The 14,676-nt window shown below is 40.0% G+C and overlaps 1 protein-coding gene across 1 annotated transcript in view; it reads left to right on the top strand.

Annotated features, from left to right (window-relative positions):
* The window catches only part of vipr1b (vasoactive intestinal peptide receptor 1b), a 50,357-nt gene extending 35,681 nt beyond the window's left edge, over window positions 1-14,676 (top strand). The window contains exons 6-13 of the mRNA XM_063483594.1: window positions 43-175; window positions 3,685-3,838; window positions 3,970-4,030; window positions 4,160-4,232; window positions 7,595-7,686; window positions 8,316-8,445; window positions 10,351-10,392; window positions 12,659-14,676. Of these exons, the coding sequence (XP_063339664.1) occupies window positions 43-175; window positions 3,685-3,838; window positions 3,970-4,030; window positions 4,160-4,232; window positions 7,595-7,686; window positions 8,316-8,445; window positions 10,351-10,392; window positions 12,659-12,850 (877 nt within the window). The 3' untranslated portion in view covers window positions 12,851-14,676. The remainder of the gene's footprint in view (window positions 1-42; window positions 176-3,684; window positions 3,839-3,969; window positions 4,031-4,159; window positions 4,233-7,594; window positions 7,687-8,315; window positions 8,446-10,350; window positions 10,393-12,658) is intronic.

Genomic DNA, 14,676 nt, shown 5'->3' with positions numbered 1-14,676 from the left:
TCTTGATCTGTTTTCTTGTATCTCTCATTCTGTGTGTCCAAGGAAACTCCACTGCACAAGGAACTACATCCACATGCATCTATTTGTTTCATTTATCCTGAAGGCCATCGCTGTCTTCATCAAAGATGTGGTTCTCTACGAGGTCGGGGAGGTGGACAACTGCTCCTCGGGCTCTGTGAGTTAATGCTGAACCAAAAACTTTTGCCACTGATTTTCAGTCCAGTTCTTGTGTAATTTGTCATACCCCATCCTCTTTATCTGCTTTACATAGTTTCTTTTAAACCTGCCACTTCTTCTTTTGTCCTCCACTGTCCAGTTTCCTAAAACCTTTAAAGACACACTACAAACCATGCAAAGATATGCCAAGTTTTCACATAATAGCTCTTCTTTGCCATTTTTTATTGTTTCGACTAAAGAAATGGGAACAAATGATGTATTTTTGCAACAGGCTGCTAGTAACAAAGTGCCTAAAGATATGTTTGTTCTTCAATTCAGTGCCTTTTTTATGCATGAATAATTCATAGGTCAGTGTTAAGTAGCTAAACATTCCTCTGAAAATGGTCAGTTACAAAAACTGGCCTTAAAAAAAATACAACGTCTAAAGAACAACTTTGGAAGAACTTCAAAAACACTGATAAACTATTTCTCAAGGCCACCTAAGAATAACAAGAAAGTCTGACTTCTTGGAAGCAAAATATAAAGAAAGGATGGCTGACTGAAGACTTTAGTACAGTATTGTAGCATCACTGATCATTATTGATAATTATTGACATTTTAAGTTCTGATATCATAGCTGATGAATAACTTAAAAATTTTGAAAACTGCTTGTGTCAATTTTCAGTTTCAATCTCACAACAAAAGCCACACATTAGCTAAGTATGTTAATATTAAAATAGTAAGCCCACAGTCTTTGATTGTCGTCCTTTGGCTTTCAACCATCACCCCTTCACAGTGAGCCACAGTCCAGAGCCCCGTCAGGTGTGTGGCCAATAAACATGAGGTTCATGTTACAGAATTTAGCCACACAATGAGCAGAGGCTCACTCTATTTGTTAGTGAGCTTTGTGGTCGGCTGCACTACGTTAATGGACTCGCTGGGTTGACAGGACCCAGCTGCTGTCATGGCACATTTGAAAGAGACATTATAGAGACGGGTCTGGTGCTGCGCTGCTCATCGTGACCCCAACATTAGTTCCATTACAGCTGTTAGCATTGCTCCTGCTGTGTTTGTCTGTATGTGTGTAGGTGTTCTGCGTGCTCCATTCATTATCTCTTCTTATACGGCTGGATGTTTGCCATAGTTAAACACCAGATTAATTCAAAGGATATTTAAAAAATGAATTTTTTGAGGTACAAGCATGGATCCGTGTCTGCGCTTCCTGTTATTCACTGTTTTTCCAGTGGCATAATATCTCACAATTTATCCTCCTTTAGCGACTAACGGCAGGCTTTTTAAAACTCAGCTCCAGCAATCAATTTGTACTGATTTGCACATATTAAACTAAGCAGCAAGGTTTAGGCAGCCCATCTGGGTCCATTTTCTTCCCCCTCAACATGCCAAGTGGGAATCAATTTATATGGGTTACAAAATTCCTGTCAGCCCAGTAACAGCTGCTTCAATGAGCTGTCCCAAACTTTAACTCCATGCACAAGGACTAAAACAGAACAGACATTTCTGGATTATGTGAATATTTTCAGTACAGCGCATGTTTTTGGAGAAGCTAGAAGCAAGACATTTCATACATAAAGACTTCTGTCTACTCAGACAGGTTGCTCGTTTTGTCTGTATTCTGCCTGTGAAGAACATAGACTGCATACAAAAGATTGCCAAGGCCACTGAAAACAGAAAAAAAGAAATCACTCACCAATACTGAAGCCTTTTTAGACCGGCTGCAACATATTTTTGGTATTAAAAGTGCTGCAAACAAAGTCAAGAGACCCAGTTCTTGGATTTAAATTAACTGAGTCGATGACTAGCAGAGAGCCACCAGCACAATGTCAACCTCGAAAGCTAGTTTCTTTAAGTCTCCTAGTCATAAAGAAATCCTCACGTTCAAGCCAGATTCAGATATTATCAGATAGCCATAGATTATCATGTTTATTTTGCTTTCAAAACCTATTTCCCATTGAAAATATTTTTCTTTAAATTCTGTGCAATATAGATTTCAGCTGGGCTGTTTAATCTATAATAATATATCATGTGTATACAATCTAAATATAGAAACTGCAGCTATAAAAAAAATGCGATGGGTAAAAATTGCAATATCTCCATCTAAAATGTACTACAGTAGAAAGTGGCTATAACAAAAAGCCGAGGGTTTGAGTAAATGCATAATTTGGTCATGATTGCATTTTGCATTTTAGATTTTTTGCATAAGAGGTAGGTTCTGTCCAACTACACATCATGATTTGTTTGTTCTTCTTTCAACTCTATTGTCGTGACAAAGACCTGACAGCTTTTTCTGATTTTCTTTTCTTTATTGTGACTTTATTATCTTCTTTACTGTCCACTTTTCTCTACCCATAATGCCCTTCTGCCTACCCCTTCCTATTCTGTTGCTGTACTCCAGCTGCTAAAGTGCTCAATGTATTCACTCTTACAGGGTCATTTTTAAAGGAGCACAGTTTATTGATTTTTCTTATCCGTGTGATGTCGTCTGCGTAGGATCTCGCTCTAAAGCTGCTTGTAGACGCTTGTAGATCTGACCAGCAGAGTGAATTTAGAAACACTGCAGGCAAAATCAGCCTTTTTATACATGTCATTGTGTAACAATCTCAATAGCAGCCTGCCTCCCCAGCATTCAGCATCAGCAAGCTCAATTTTGAATGAACTCATCCACCCTCACGCAAACGTTGTTCAGCTAACCAGAAGAGAGCTTATTGTGTTTTCCTGTGTTATGGAAATCTTGTGAATGCAGACTCAGATGTCTTACGCAAAAACTTTTTATTCAGCTATCATAATATCAAGCAGAATAAGCACACCCAAACAGGCTGTGAAGGTGTATTGTTGCCCAGCGAAGAAGCTTATTCCTTATCAGGGCATCTACTACTCCTCATAAATCTACTAATTCAGCACACTTGCCACTTCAGTCACACTCAGCTTCGGCTAATCTCAGAAGCTATGGGTCATTTTGTTCTTTGGAAAAACATTCTTTAAATCCAATCTTTCGTAAATGCTTCATGAGTGCTTCAGTGTTAATCCTGCTCACTTCCTGCATTATATTTCGGAACATTTCTGCACTTTGGCAGCTTTTCTTTCACTGAATGAGGCAGAGAGCTTATAAAGTGCAGGCTGAGTAGGACACAGATTTGCACTACCTTTAAAGCCATTATTTACATAAGTTTCATAAGTAGTAACTCACTTTTTTAGTGCAATATGTCCACAGAATTTATAGATAATAAAAGAAGCATTTGTGTGAATCTCTGCTTCCAAGTTATTAATAAGGGCACAAGAAAAACTAATTGTCATTCTACTACAGTCATAGGATTCATATTAATACAAAAGAACACAGATATATAACTGCTTTCACCAACAGGAAACAAACAACTCCAATTTATTCTTTCATTTTTCTAAATGCAGTTTTTGGCCACAACTGGGAATAAATTTCACTGTATCATTTTCAACATAAGGTTGTCCCTGTTAACTAGATCATTGTATGATTCATGCTTTTGTGTCCATTGCCAGGTTGGCTGCAAAGCAGTGATTGTGTTTTTCCAGTACTGTATAATGGCCAGTTTCTTCTGGCTGCTGGTGGAAGGCCTTTATCTGCATGCATTGCTGGCCGTTTCCTTCTTCTCCGAGAGGAAGTACTTCTGGGCTTATATTCTGATCGGCTGGGGTGAGAATGTCTTGTTTCTTGTTCTATTAATGAGAACTTATAGAGTGTCAGCAGTACATGAACTACAGGTTGAGAACCTTACAGCTGGAATCCACAGTAACTTTTGGTTGTATACTTTTTTTTGCCCCCAGGAGGTCCAGCAATTTTCATCACAGCTTGGAGCATCGCTAAAGCCAACTATAATGATGTGGGGTGAGAGACTAGGGAACTGCTAGACCAGAATTGAAAGAAAATACTGTTTTGTGTTGTTTTGTTTTTTGGGGGGGTTTTTGCTTTGTTTTGCTACATCTTATACATTAAAACTCTTTCACGTCTTACCAGGTGCTGGGATATAATAGAAAACACCGATGTGTTCTGGTGGATCATTAAAACTCCTATTTTGGCATCAATTCTGGTAAGTTAATGAGCTTTGAAAATTTTTTCATGGTTTACATCAGCACTAACCAGCTTAAGCTAGCTCTTTCAAAGTAAATGGCCACCTGTGCAACAAGTCCAGTTGTGAAATCCCCTCATTACTAAATATTCCACAGTCAACTGTTAGTGGTACTATAACAAAGCCATGAAGTGGTAGGCCACGTACAAATCACAGAGCGGTGAACTCTGCACCCTAGTTCACAGAACTCGCCAACTACAGATATCCAAACTTCATGTGACCTTCCGATTATCTCAGGAACGGTGCATAAAGAGATTGATGGAATGGGTTTCCATGACAGAGCTGCTGCCTTGCATCACACAGTGCAAAACAGTGTTGTATGCAGTAGTGTAAAGCACGCTGCCACTAAACTCTAGAGCAGTGGAGATGTATTCTCTGGAGTGACAAATCAGGCTTCTCTGTTTGGGCAATCTGATGGATGAATATGGGTTTGGCAGTTGCCAGGAGAACGGTACTTGTCCTACTGCACTGTGCCAAGTGTAAAGTTTGATGGAAGGGGGATTATGGTGTGGGGTGGTTTTTCAGGAGCTGGATCTGCCCCTTAGTTCCAGTGAAAGGAACTCTTAATGCTTCAGCATACCAAGACATTTTGGACAATTTACAGCTCCCAACTTTGTGGGAACAGTATAGCAGAATGCCACTTCCTGTTCCAACATGACTGTGCACCAGTGCCCAAAGCAACCACCATAAAGACACGGATGAGCGAGTTTGGTCTGTAAGATCTTGTCTGGCCTGCATAGAGTCCTGAAAACAACCTAGCAGAACACTTTTGTGATGAATTAGAGTGGAGACTACAAGCCAGGCCTTCTCGTCCGACATCAGTGTCTGACCTCACAGATGCACTTGTAGAAGAATGGTCAAAAATTCCCATCAACACATAAAGCCTTCCAAGAAGAGTTGAAGCTGTAATAGCTGAAAAGGGTGGGATGACATCATATTAAACCCAATGAATTAAGAATGGGATGTCACTTAAGTTCATGTCCTTGTGAAGGCAGACAAGCGAATATATTTGGCAGTATGGTGTAGAAACAAGTTTTAGTATTATGCGACAAAAGGACTCCAGAAGGCAATAGTGTCCAGTCAAACCAATAATTTAATCCATCATACTCAGTAAAACCACAGATATGGACTTTTACACTGTGATTCTGTACTCATATTCAAGTCTTTGATGAAATTCAGACAGAAATAAGCTGTTAAAAGCAGCTGCTTGCCTCATTTTTAAGTCACAGTTTCAAAGTCAAGATAACAGGCTGCTGGAAAAAAGTTTAATATTTAGCATGCAAATTTGAAAGCAGAAAGGTAATTTAAAAAATGAGTTTTTCTCCAGTGCACGGATCAAAACCCCAAATGATAAAAATGCTAAAGTGTGACAGCTCAGATGCAGATTGAAGAAAAACAGACTCTAATCTCTGCGTGAGTGAGACTATTTCAGAGGTGTGCAACGCGATCAGCGGATCCCGTTGAAATACTTCTTCCTTCCTTCTCTTAAATGTACTAATGTGCACCCTCATTGATGTTTTATTTTGCAGGTCTGTAATTTCCTAACCATTTTTTGTTCAAATAAAAGTTTATAACAGTGCACAAGAGAGGTGAAGAAGAGAGTGCAGGCAGGGTGAAGTGACTAGTGTCAAGGGTGATTTGTGACAGAAGGATAGCAGCAACAGTGAAAGGGAAGCAGAGAGTGGGGAACAAAATGGTAGTGAGACCTGCTATGATGTATGGTTTGGAGATGTGGCAATGACAAAAAGACAGGAGCCTGAGCTGGAGGTGGCAGAATTGAAGATCTTGAGATTTTTATTAGGAGTGACCAGGAGGGACAGGATTGGAAATGAGTACATCAGAGAGACAGCTTAGGTCTGGACATGTGCAGAGGAGGGATAGTAGATATACTGGACAAAGGATGTTGAATATGGAGCTGCCAGGTGGGAGGGAAATAGTAAGACCATAAAGAGTGTTGAGTGAAATAGAGACCGATGATCTGTGGTGATGAGCAGTTGCAGTAAAAATAAATGTTTAGAGACATATGCAATAGAGAAATGTTGCCAAGCTCATGTGTCCATTTGAACACAATAAACATATAAGCTGCATGTTAGTGAACACTGTTAGCTTCACATAGTGTTAGTTAGCATTTACACAACCCAACACATGCTAGTACTCAGGTTTTTCTTTTTGCTAATATAAACTTTGTGCTTGAATTTCATTTAAATGGTTTAACTTTACTACTTGAACACTTGTTTTGGTCTATAGCATGCTAATACTCAAAAGTGGCCCACTTTTTAGAAGCCTGCCTATAGCTTTACTCGAGCATTAAGCTAATTTAAAGATACCAGAAGCATTATCAAAGTTGAAAAGAAGAACAGACTCTGGCTAACAGCATGCAAAAACCAGGCCAAAAATGTACATTTTTCACTTTTAAATTAAGAAAACAGATTTATTTTCTATGATTTTTTAACTTGAAGGTCGTCTATTCTTTAAGTTGTTGTTGTTTAGTAATGATGTTGTCGCCACGGTTATGAGATTTCTAGTAACTGGCATAACATATATGTGTGTTGTCACATTATCTATTTGGTCACTCCGGAAGTGACCTGCAGTGAACTTAGCCTCTTATCAGCTTTCTTAATGGAAGTAATCGCTATAGTAACAAACACTGGAAATATTGTCCGGTTGCTCCTGATTACGTCATTTCTTGGCCATTTTTGTGCAGCTGGGGTCCACAGCCTACGTCTTTTCGTGTACTGCGTCACATTTATAGAAAATCTAGCAGATGCTTTTTGAACCTTTTGCAAAGAACCAGCTGTTTTCTGTGTTTAAATATTTGTGGTTAGCTAAATCATGAGTGAGTGGTACTGATCTTCTCATGGAAGGCGAAAAAAAAAAAAGCTTTTAATATAATTTCCAGCTATTAAAAGCTTGCTCTGGACAAAGTGTCATAGCAGACGCCTACTAGTGTCCAAATGGGTCTGTTTAGTTATTTGCTAGCTGTTGTTCCCAGAGCAGGGTCAGCTTCATTATTTAACATGAGTGTCAGCGGCCTTACTGTTAGTACACTCTGTTTTTCTGTACTTAGCCAGTGACTGATAGCTGGGAGTGCATCATGATGACTGATGTGTTGCCAGTTCACACTCACAACCCAAATCATCAGTTTAGAAATGCTCATTTTCCCACAGGCCAGCGCCACAATCCAATGCTTCTGTTTATGAGTTGAATCTCACAAACATCTCCCCATATACGTTAGAAAAAACACCCAAATCTTGTGACCGTCTTTGCAGTGTGAAATGCCTCAGTGCTTTTCTCACATGACTCTTGTAATGTATTCTCCACAGATGAACTTTATTCTTTTCATCTGCATCATTCGGATACTTCGCCAGAAGATAAACTGCCCCGATATTGGAAGAAACGACTCCAACCAGTACTCGTGAGTGTAATTAAATTTCTTTTTCATGCTGGAAGTTTGTTTTATGTATCAGCTAATAAAGGATGAAATGTCACTGATACGAACGAGGGTGTTTGGAAAGAGCTCCGCCACTTCTGTCTCGGTGGACATTCTGTGAACATTAGCTGCTTTTCTAAGGATAAACAAAGATTAGTTTGAATAAACTTGCAAAGCAGCAGAGTAGCACGCACTCCTGAGTATTCTTCCTGTAACTATTGCTGCAAATGTAACTTTTTTTTTACGCTCAGAGCGATGCAGGGATAACTAGTCCTTTTGGATTTCAGAAAAGAAAATCTTAGCATGCACAGCACACTGTGGTTTTTCCGCCATCCAGCAGCTGCTTTACACAGAGATGTAGTGCTGTATGTATTTAAGTGATTTTTCCTATGATGGAGAGCATCTCATAAGCCAGTCATAATGCATGAGCTATTTTCCAACTGACACTTTTAATGGTGTTTTTTTCCCCCCCTCCGTCTCTGGTCTGCTGAGCTGAAATTTAAAATGAAAAGTACTCCTGAGCTGCATTTCATTATTGGGGTATACAGAGACAGATTGGATGCTGGTTTGACTGGAGGGAGGGATTTGAATTTGTTTTTGCCTTGTCATTTCAGGCGATTGGCAAAGTCAACGCTGCTTTTGATTCCTCTGTTTGGGATCAATTATATAGTGTTTGCATTTATCCCCGAGCAAGTGAAGACTGAGCTGCGGCTGGTTTTTGACTTGATTCTGGGATCATTTCAGGTATGAGATCAAATGTTTTTAAGGATCAAGTGATTGTTAAAAAAATACCTGTAGATTCCTTGAATCCAGTGCCTTAAAATAAATGTAGTCTTCTAGAAGTGTGGTCCCTTAAACTTTTAAAAAGTCCAAAAATAGTGATTTGGTATGCTTTCAGCCCTGAACTGGCGAGTGCTACTATTAAAGAAAACTGCATCAGGTCTCCAAGCACTTTGCTGGCTGGCTCAGTGGCACTGTCACTGTTTAAAGCTCTGATGTTATTTCAGTTCATCATTTAATGAGGAATGATGGAGAATGCAGCCAGACAGCGCAGCTGCATTACAACAGCTTGGAAGATATGGAAACCTTTCCAACACAATCCTCTCCTTACTCCTTTTATTCCCCCTTCTTATTACAACTCGACTCCCATTTGTTTTGTCTGTGTAATACATTTATGACTGTCATGACTGCCACATGTTATTTTTTACAGCTTTTCCTCTGTTGCTTTGGCTTAATTATGACAGTTAAAGCTGTAAGAAGGTATTTGGAACACAAACACAACTGTCTACAATTTGAACAGTTATCTGTCTTTATAACCAAGAGAGATTAAGTCTTCTTCATGAGTTAAATAGTTGTGCTCACCAACTACTTTGTTAGGTACTCGTTGCTAATACTGGACTGATCCCCCTTTTGCATTCGGAACTGACTTGATTCTCCGTGGCACTGAGTTCCTCAGAGATTTTGGGCAATATTGACATGACAGCATCAAATAGTTGCTGCAGATTTGTTGGCTGCACATCCATGATGTGAATCGCCAGTTCCACTACATCCCAAATTGAGATGGGGTGACTGTGGGGGCCATTTGGGTACAGTGAATTTGGCTAATAAAATATCCCCAAACACCATTACACCACCATCACCAGTAGTCTGGTCTCTCGATACAAGGTAATCCAGATTCATGCTTTCATTTTGGTAACACCAACCTACCACGTTTTTCCAATCTTCTGTAGTCCAATTTCCCTGAGCCCGTGAGAATTGTTGCCTCCTTTTCTTAGCTGGCACATAATGTGGTCTTGTGCTGTTGAAGCCCAGCTGTTACAAGGTTCAGTGTGTTGTACCTTTAAGCCCCTTGTCCATTAGTACCTACTACTAGTACTCAGATCATCAAACCCTGAAAACTCATCACAGTTTTCAGGGTTTCCCATTAGGTCATAGTACCTGGTACCAGGTACTTTCTTAGTACCTGCTTGCCCGGGTTTCCAAGCGATCTGAGCATGTGCTAAAATGTGACATCATCAGACTGCATGCACATCACAAAGGAGTGTGGAATTTCTCGGCACTTGGATCAGCTAATGTCACATACTGTCCAGTTAGCTTACAGCTGAGGGCCATTAGTACAAGTGTTGTAAAACACATTTACTGAGCTTTAGCGCACCAACGTGTCACCAGTTTGAAAACAAGGAAGAGCCCACTCAGATACACCGAGGAATCAGACTGGACATTGAAGAGAGAAAGGAGTAAGGAGGTGGGAGGGGAAGACGACGTAAAAAAAAGTGTAGTGAATGTTTGTGGATTATACGGGGGTTTCTCGCTTCTTACACTGCAAGGGAGAGCATTAACCGTGAGGTGCATGAGAATCGGGAGAGCGAGGGAAGTCCAGTGAATCATGTCTTTTTAAATACAAGTTAAAATCATGTCTTGTTGAATCTCTCAGATAATAATAATAACAGTTCCACAGAGTAGGTATTCAGATTTGCTAAAAACATGGGGAAACCATCCTTAGTGCTAAGATCTTAAAAAGGATGCCTCTGAAACTGAGAAAAACTGTAAAAATAACAAATAATTGATAAGACGAGATGAACAAAGAAGAAATTTAACCATTACATCCTCTGCTCCTGCTTTCTTATCAGTGTTTTTCTTTCCTTTTAGGGCTTTGTGGTCGCAGTCCTTTACTGCTTCCTGAACGGAGAGGTAGGTGATGTAAACACTGCTGATATAAACACACCACAGTACTTCCACACAGAGATAGCCTGCAGTCGTGCGCTCATTCTCAGAAAATGTAGTTTATCTGTAGTTTTTCCGTCGCTCCCTGTGCGCACCATTTACATTCACACACAGTCCTGACAGGTAGATGGAGCGGCGGGTATGAGTCACTGGCGCTGGTCGTTCCAGCTCCTCTCTTGGACCTCCCCACAGCATATTTTCTGCACTTTGCCTGCAGGGTGGGAGGGCTGTAAAAAGCACACAGTCTTTTTGGCAGGGAGCTATCCAGTGATGTCTGCACAGGCTCTCTGTGGGCAGATTATTTATGTTCTCAGTGCTGGGCCAGATTGAATCACAGTGATGGGCTAGATGGCGAGGCTTGACACTATGGTGCCTGAATTTTAATCTCATGCAACTTTCAGGCGTCCTTTACTAAGTGTGGAAGATTTGTGCACTGCTGGTAAGTTATGTTAGGTTTAGTTGTTGAATTCTTGGTGCTTAAGGAATGGCAGACATGTCGATAGCAAGAAAACAAATATTGACAAGGTAGAAGTGGAAGAAAATGACTGAAGAAAAAGCTATATTGATTTTCTTTTTGCCTAAATAATGCAAAACCGTTTTTAAAGTGTCATACTCTCGTAAAGTTCATGCAAAAGAAAAAACTGCTGGACTCGATTGCGAGGCAGGACTGTGTTTAAAAAAGATGAAGAATGGAGCCGAGTCCAAGATACGTCGGTCCAAATGAGGGGTTGAGGGTTTTCTGGAGAAGCCGGTGGAGAGTGTGCAGCCAGGTTTACTTAACAAGGAGTTGGCCGAACAAAGAGACGCAGGCTGGTAGAGCACAAGGAAGGACCTAGAGAAATAAATGTGAAGCCTCAGTGTTCTTATTGCTGCTGCCGATGAAAGCACATGATGGCGAGTGTGTGTGTGGATGACTGTGTGTGGGAGGGGCGGGTTGATTAGTCGATGAGTGTCAGGTGTGCCAGCCAGAGTCCAGTGGGAGCTGGAGCAGTGCCACATAAACAGGGAAACATATGCACACACATACTCAGAGAGTGAAGGGGGACCTTGGAGATGCACACACTATTTGTGGAAAAAAATGAATATAGTCTAATCCAGTAATGCAAGTGTACAGTGTGCAGAATAACACAAACACCTGGCACAGCCCCTTAACCTGTAATACATGTCACAAAAAAGCAACAAATTTCCAAAACCTGCAACTGACTGTAGATAATGTTCCAACATAAGAAAATATCTGCAAAAAACAACAAAAAAGGCACATTTAAAGAATATTCAATCCTCCAGCAGAAGGTCTGTTTATTGTTTGGTTCACTTTCGTCCCTCTAACATGGTCTAAATGAAAACTAATGTCAGTGTCGGGTACTGCTTTTAATGGTGCACCACCTCAGCGCTGGCGGCGTTTAATTCTTTGGATTTTCTCTGGGTGCTTTTAATTTTTTCCCCTCCGTCCTTGAGCTTCGTCTGCTCCTGAAATCCCGCCAACCAATTCGTTTTTCTGTTTAATTAAAATGCAGGGCACCCGCTTTTAAGAGATCTGCAGTTTTTATAGTCGATTATTCAAAATCTTCTAAACTGTCCAAATTTGTTGTATGAAATAAATTCAACTAAAACACTTGGAGAATGACAGAGGTATGTAGGGAGTAACAGCAGGGCCTGTCCACACGTACACAGGTATTTTGGAAAGCATTTTCTCCTTTTGTTCACATATAAACTCTGTTTTAGGTCGGAGGTTTTGAAAATCTCCTTCCAGGTTTAGGTTTTGTTTTTTAAACTCTGTTTCTGCATTAATCCGTGGACAAGGACAAAATAAGGATATTTTTGTAGTAAAAAGCACTTTAAGTGCTCACTTAGAGTGAAAAGCATGATGTAAATACCAGCTTTTTTTCACTAGGCTTCTAATTGGCCAGGAGAACAGATCTGACCTATACACCAGTTGCTTTGGTGTGCTCTTTACAGTGCTTAATTTCTTTCTTTTTTTGTATTTTCACATGGACAAAGTTGTCTTTTAAAACAGTGATCATCAAAAAAGTAAAAAAAAAAAAGCCATGTAAATAAAGTCAGAATTTTGAGATAATAACTCGAAATGTTAATTTATGTTATATTTTGTTGTCTTTTTTTCAGTGTCAAAAACATTATCAGTGAATTCCCAGTAATGTTTTATGTTGGTCAAGAACATGTAGCTCTACTTACTGAATAAACATGTAATTGTCCCTTTTGCTCTAATCGGTTTCAGGTCCAAGGAGAGATCAAGAGGAAGTGGAGGAGGTGGCACCTGCAGAGATACATGGGCTCAGACACCAAATACCAGCACCCGTCTATTGGCAGCAGCAACAACTTCAGCACCCAGATCACCATGTTGACACGGTGCAGCCCGAAAACTCGCCGGGCTTCATCATCCTGTCACGATGACTTGTCTAGCATCTGAGTCACAGAGACACAGAAACACAAAATGCTGTACAAAATGCTCTCATGCCAAACATTAGGCAGAACATCGCAGCATATATAAGCTTTACCATAAGTACTCTTGGGTCATGTGTGTGGTGCAGAAGATGGAAAGTGATGAAAGGATTGGAAAAAGAGATATAAGGACACGATGTGACCATAATCAGCTTTGAAGCAGTTTGTAACTGTTCCAAAAAATACATTTAAATGAGAAGGTAAGTTGCACATTGCTTAACAAACAAAGCGTTTGCTGAGAAGGTCACCTGTACAGGTGAATTCAAGTCATATCACTACAGCTCTTATTTTTTAAATATCCTGTGTGCTTAGATGAGTGGGCTGGTGTAACTCTGAGCCTTGTGCACTCTTGCAGCTCCAAATACTCAAGTTTGGTGCTAAAGCTTTGGAAGAAAGTGAGGTGATGTATTTTTCTAACAGCAGCATCACAGGCTAACAAAGGTACTGTACCAGAACTGGACTGTGAGGGTGTGTTTGAGTGCTGAATGTAAATAGTGCTGGAAAATTTGCTTTAAAACATACTTTAGAGTATCCAAAATAAGCATAATACTATACTCCCCCCTTTTGCTGTGTAGGAAGACAGAGAAAAAAGACAGGCTTACAGAGCAGGAAACTTTATTTCCATAAATGCCAAACAGATTAGGCTTCAGACCAAGTGATGCTGATTCACAATGATGGGTTTGGAGCACAAATGCCCTTCTCTGCACTATCATGCTCATGAGAGACCGGTTGCCCTTTGCCTTCTTTTATCAACACAGCCTTCCCTCTTGGCGTGTGCGATTCTGAGCCTATGATTAGGTAGATATTTTTCATTATTTAGGGCACTGTGGCAGTTTTGTGTCGATCACTGACGAGTGCCTGGGTTTGGTGTGTTGAACCGACTTCTGCGGTCTAGTCTTTGCTGGCTGTTGGGCAGTACAGCAGCTCTGAAGAGGAGATGTCCATATGCAGCTCATTCCTTGAATGTTTACATTTACTTGGGAGGAGTTATAAAAAATGATGCACAGTCAAGTGTGCAGTGTAAATAAACTTGGAATGCTTGTGCCATACACATCACATTGTGGTTATAATAATAGTAATGAATCAGTAAGTGTCGTTTGTTCAAATTAAAGCATGACAGGATTTAAAACTTTGCCAGGTATATAAAATATTTTTGTACAAGCCGGTTAAAAGGAAATAGTCGAGATATTTATATGTCTAAGGCGTAAGACATACATGAAGTAAGCCCCCTTGGTCATGCTTTGTCAGACGGATAATAAGCCTAATCTTCTGAATCTCCATTATGAATAATATTTTTTGAATTCTTCAGGTTCAGACTTACTTCTCCATCGGAGGAGTCTGAACTTGACAAGTCAGCAGAGAATGTTAGAGCCTGTATGCAAAGCAAAGCAAAGTGACAAGGATGACTGGCCCTGTCACAACGATGCTGTCTTTGTGCTTTTGAGCTCACGTAGGTTTGAAAGTAAGACTTGTTCACTCTAGAGGGAACAACAGGGGAATCCAGCTTTACACGGGAGGAAGGAAATCATCTCAACCCACCAGTGATTTAAAGGTTTAGATCATCATTAAGTTTAAGAATAAAAAAAAATCTAATGTGGTAATATGTGTCAAGGAAATATTGAATATCAATATATCGCCTTCAGATTCCTGAAAGTAATAATTATACATTTAGAGAAAAGGAAAAAGATTGCAACCACTTTCATATTGTGGTCAGAAGTTTACATACACTCATCATGCAGGTGAATGACATGCTAATTTTGGCCTACTAATGACTTCTTTGAACTGTTCTTTTTC

The sequence above is a fragment of the Pelmatolapia mariae genome, linkage group LG9, assembly GCF_036321145.2.
Source record: "Pelmatolapia mariae isolate MD_Pm_ZW linkage group LG9, Pm_UMD_F_2, whole genome shotgun sequence".
NCBI lineage: Eukaryota > Metazoa > Chordata > Actinopteri > Cichliformes > Cichlidae > Pelmatolapia > Pelmatolapia mariae.
Note: the sequence above shows the minus strand (reverse complement) of the source record. Positions and strands in the feature narration are given on the sequence as shown.